We start from the raw sequence: 5,035 nt of genomic DNA, 5'->3' as shown, positions 1-5,035 counted from the left end.
GAATGCCCTACTCCAATGTACCCAGTTGGAAGGTAGCTCTTAGTCTAATATGGTGGCTCTTTTTGAGCTTTTGAAGTTATTGGGCTAACCTCAAATTCCAAGCCCGAATTAAAAGCGCTAACTGAGCTCAAATTGTTCAAAGCGTTAAGAGTACAAGTAGCCAACAACAATAGTTCTGTTTTTTTTTTTCGGATAATTGTTCAAATGACCAAAGTCAAGTAACGACTATGCCTGTAAATTAAGCCCAGGGCCGACGGACATACCCAAACTTAACAAAAAAAATTGGATTGCGGGCCGGCTCGGCCTAAACTAATGGCCGAGCTTTATTCTGCCCTTTTTGGAATGGGTAGTGTATGACCAACACTTTCTAAGTCATGGACTAACCTAAAACCCTGCCTATATGGTATATTAGAGGGCCGGCCCGTAGCCGGACCCATTCTCAATCAAATTTTATTATTAATTTATGAGTTATTGATATAACCAGTAAATTATGTTTGTTCACTTAACAAATGTGTTATTCTTATAAAAAAAGGTCCATGAGTTCAACTCATATTCCAATCAAAATTTTCAAATGAAAGTTAAAATATTTTATTATTTAAAAATTACGGGCCAAATGTAGGTTTGGCCATGGACGGATTTTTTAAGCTCAAACTTTATCCGTCCAAAAGATGAACTCAGGCTTCACATATTTTAATAGAGCCGGCCGGCCATGTCCTGCCCATTTTACACCTAGGGCTGAAAAAGGCATGAGCCGAGTAGTATGTGGGTCTTCATATCTTAAGATCGGGTCGGCCCTGCCCATTTTACAGGCCTAGTAACGACCACAACCGAGGAATAGTCGAAGAGCAGCATAGAATGGAAAAGACATGACGAGAACTGCAACAAAAATGCCTGTGGAAAGGGAGCTGTACTGGAAGACTGTCCGGTAAGCCTCGCAGCGTCTTAATTCAACCACCGCCGCTAGGTACGTAAGAACTAAGAATTCATACGGCTTGGAAGAGCTCAAAGAGATCGATAAACAATGTTTTTGATGTATATTACATAACACAAGATCTAGTAAGTCATGCATATTGAGCAAACTATGAAACAAATGTTATGGCACGCATTTATTAAGTTAAATCCTACAACAGCGTCCAACAGGGAACTTGGGAAGCCATGTATATATATCATCTACTTAATTTCAATTATTATTTTTTCCATAACTATGACGAGCGTATATATAAATCAATTGTAGTTTTCTCCTTCCTACTATTTACAGGCAGGATTAGCGAAGAGGCTTGTGAGCCAAATTTTGTCACTTGGGACTGCCTCATTACCGTCCTGATTCCTATGCCATGTCCACAGCGCATGGGTTCCATTAACTACCTGCAATTGTCCATGACCAAAGCTTGCCTCCCTGAACGTTGAAATTGTCGGTTTTGGTTCTTCATACCTATAAGACATCGTTCAGTTACCAAATACACATGAATATATTTACAAACTAGGAGAGAAGTTAAAAGTGTCAATTCAACTTAATTACCTTGTGGCAAGGCCTTCGCGGTTACCTCCATCTCCAATGGTAATATGCACCGGACCACAATCATCAGCTTTGTCTTTGTATACCCGTGTCTGAGAAAGGAAACCAATAAACGGTTTTAGGGTATAACATAAATTATGCAATGAACTAGCTAGCTATATATGACTCGTAATCTAAAAACGAAGGGTGATGAAAACTTACAAAACGTTCATAGGCATGTACATGTCCCGCAAAAACAAGATCGACACGAGCATTATAGAGCAATTCTTCCATGGATTTCTTCATGTCAATCGATTCGGATTCCCCCTGATGAGCCTCGTTAGTGTTGTACCATGGGGCATGGATAATCACAACAACCCAAGGAGTTCTTCCCCTGTCAATCTTTGCCAAATCCGCCTGCAGCCACTTGTACTGTGACGAAGCAGGATCAAAGTCGGTATATGAACCCAGCATGATAACATGAACTCCAGTCACATTGAAGGAATAGAAGAGGTTGGAATCCGACCCGCTTTCTTCATACGGCATACTCCATCTGGCATTGTATGCGGTGAAGGGTTCAGAGTGCAAGACTGGGATCTTCTCGACCTCATGGTTGCCTTCCGTGACCATCCACGGCCGCTGGCTAGCCAGTGGCTGGACCAATCTACCGAATGAGTCCCATCTTTGTTGCAGGAAATCAGCATAGGATAAGTCTCCGGGCAATAGGAGCACATCATATGGTGATTTGCTTATGTGTTGCAAGGTTTCTCCAGTCCACTCAGTCTGTCCAAGATCACCTGCATCAAGTAATAAACATGCATGTAAGTTAAACTTAATTAGTCACCTGTCTAGTTTGGAACTTTGGATGATCCACTTGAAGAAGAAGCTTGTACGTGATAAATATTAACAATCGAACAGCATATTTAAGTAGTTACCTGCCACTGCAAATGTGATAGGGAAGGAGGCAGGAGGGGTTTTGAAACTGAACTCGGGGCCGGGACTCGGACCGCAGCGGTAGTAGTATACTGAGTTGGGTTTCAATGGACCAATGTCGACGTAATGGATTTCTCCACTTTTGTACAGCATATAAGAGTATGAACTTGTGCTTCCAGTTGCAGACTCTGAATAAGAACCAGGAGAGGTACCATAATCAACTGTTGCTGGACTAGGATCCTTTGTCATCCATGATACTCTCATTTTGTCTTCACCAACCAGGGATATATGCACCTGCACCGCCAGTCAACAATGGATTGTGAGAAGTGCATGATTTTTTCTTTTGATATAAGTTGAAAGAGTACGTACTCTTTAAACATGCCGTAGATTTTTCCTCATCCTAACCTATCACTTTCCTGGTCAATTTCTAAGCCTCTAATTGTTCAGCAACTTGGTCACTTGGTGAACTATTACCATCCCAACCTAAATAAATTTTAGAAAGGCCACCGGCCAATAGTTATGAGCATTTGTTAAAATGGAAATGATTGTAGGCCTTACTAAAGCTTACGATTTTGAGATCCTATTAATATGATGTGATACACTCTTTGCAATCTTAAACCTTAGGACACCTAATTTTCTTGTTAAAATTCAAGAGTTATTAATTTGTATTGGTAAGATCATAGAGTATGGAAGAGTCTGGATTAAATCATATTCCTCCAATAAACCCTTATATGAATTTGATGTTTCATAGTTATAGAAGTTGAACGCATTATATTGACACCTGAATTTAGCTAGAGACTAGAAACACCTTAAAATGGGAGAACTGACAAGTGAGGAACCAATTGACAAGCAAAAACATGCATATATAATTGATGAAAAGTTTTTTTTTTCTCTTCAAAAAAAAAAACCAATTGACAAGCAAGCACCTCTACTTATTACAACCGATCAAACAAAAAAGTTGCGGTACGTACGTTGGTGGATAATTCCAGTTTTTCATATATATCTAACATGGTGTTTAATAAAAAAAACATGCATATATAATTGATGAAAAATTATTCTTAACATTTTTCCTTTGGTCAATTTAAGTTTGTAAGGAGAATATATGTTTGGCACCTTGTGTCACATGTGGACATATCATTTTGCTAAAGTTTAAACTATGACAGATGGGAGTCTCTCGCATGAACATCTTAATCTTAACAATAAACCAAGAAATTTAACGGAGCGATCGATAGAAACGACATGTGTTGCTGATTGAGACCATGAACATTCCCCTCTATCGTAACTCCATAACCAAATCCCCTTTTTGATCTCATTCAAAACTTCCAGGTTGAATTGGATGATCAGTTTCTTTAACAGAATAAGTACTACTCAGAGGAATACGCGTACCTGTTCTGGAGAATTGGATTCAGGATCATTATCCAACGGCACGTCGAGATTCTTCCGCGCCGGTGGCCGATTGTACCCCTCTGCGACCCCAGAAAACTCCAGCAAAGCCAGCCCTAATAATGTCAGAACAAGAAACACGTACAGTCTCAGCCTCTGTGCAGCCATGTCTGCTACTCTCCTTTCTCCAGCAGCAAAATACCAGAGTTTAAAAAAAAAAAAAATCTGTTCTCCTGAAATAAATCTGTCAATATATAACTTGTTCATATAAATATATAGCATGATTGCAACTTGTGCCCCTGGATTTTACGTTTGGAAATATCCCAACCCTAGCGGTTAATTTGTTATGACACGTGGGAGGAAATGGATGCGTGCTAAATACGCATATAGCAGCAGGCATCAGATGGAGAAGTTGTTTGGGTCTGAAACCTGAAGGGAGGTGTAGGTTTTTCGTCACCAATTCGGTTATTATTGACCTTTATACTGACCTTTCTAGAGAGCTGATTCTAATCCATGGATACATGCATCCATGTTTTGCTTCCTGGCTAAAAAGGGAAAAACCTTTAAAGAAGAAATATGATTTGTTGTTTTGTTACTGTCAGATTCACACTGCCGTATAACCAACATTATTCATAATAATGTGTTTTCACTAATTTGCTTGAATGTGAAAGAAATATATTTTAAAAAGGAATGATCATATTAAATTAATCACATTTAATGTCATCATTGTGGTAAAATCGCAAATCATGTAGTTATCCACTTACCCTAAACATTAATCATTTGATGAGGAAAATTAAAATAACTATTTGCTAAATGATATTTGATTCTACCAATTTACTTGTTCTTTTATCACCTGTGTGCATAATGGAGGATCTCCTGATACATGCTAAAATTGCTAATCGTGAACAATTGTCACTTTTTATTCTTTTTTTTCTTTTCTAGTGCTGGGTATATATAATAACTGATCTTAATTTCAAGCTACAATTGAAATGTCATAATGACTTATCGGATCAAACAATCAAATAGGAAATGTAATGTAAAATATGAGTCTATCCATCGACCTCATCAGCCTCACATCCATCACGGATAGATTCAAGGTCAAGCGTCACTCTCAAGTTTTAGTTTCTACGTACGACGTCGTGTCTCTTTGGAACGTCCCTGCCGACCTCATCAGTTATCACTGCATTATATATCGCCATGCATGTCGATCAGTGACTTGGAAAC

The 5,035-nt window shown here is 38.8% G+C and overlaps 1 protein-coding gene across 1 annotated transcript; it reads right to left on the bottom strand.

The window, feature by feature from the left end:
• Window positions 1-1,070: 1,070 nt before the first annotated feature.
• LOC126798245 (probable purple acid phosphatase 20) lies at window positions 1,071-4,220 on the bottom strand. Its single transcript, XM_050525152.1, has 5 exons — window positions 3,815-4,220; window positions 2,431-2,722; window positions 1,718-2,292; window positions 1,520-1,608; window positions 1,071-1,432 (listed from the first exon to the last, which is right to left on the bottom strand). Exons 1-5 carry the CDS (start codon window positions 4,091-4,093, stop codon window positions 1,249-1,251), a joined length of 1,419 nt encoding a protein of 472 aa, XP_050381109.1. The 5' UTR covers window positions 4,094-4,220; the 3' UTR covers window positions 1,071-1,248.
• Window positions 4,221-5,035: the final 815 nt, after the last annotated feature.

The sequence above is a fragment of the Argentina anserina genome, chromosome 6 (assembly GCF_933775445.1).
Source record: "Argentina anserina chromosome 6, drPotAnse1.1, whole genome shotgun sequence".
NCBI classification, from domain to species: domain Eukaryota; kingdom Viridiplantae; phylum Streptophyta; class Magnoliopsida; order Rosales; family Rosaceae; genus Argentina; species Argentina anserina.
This window is presented reverse-complemented; position numbering and strand designations above follow the sequence as displayed.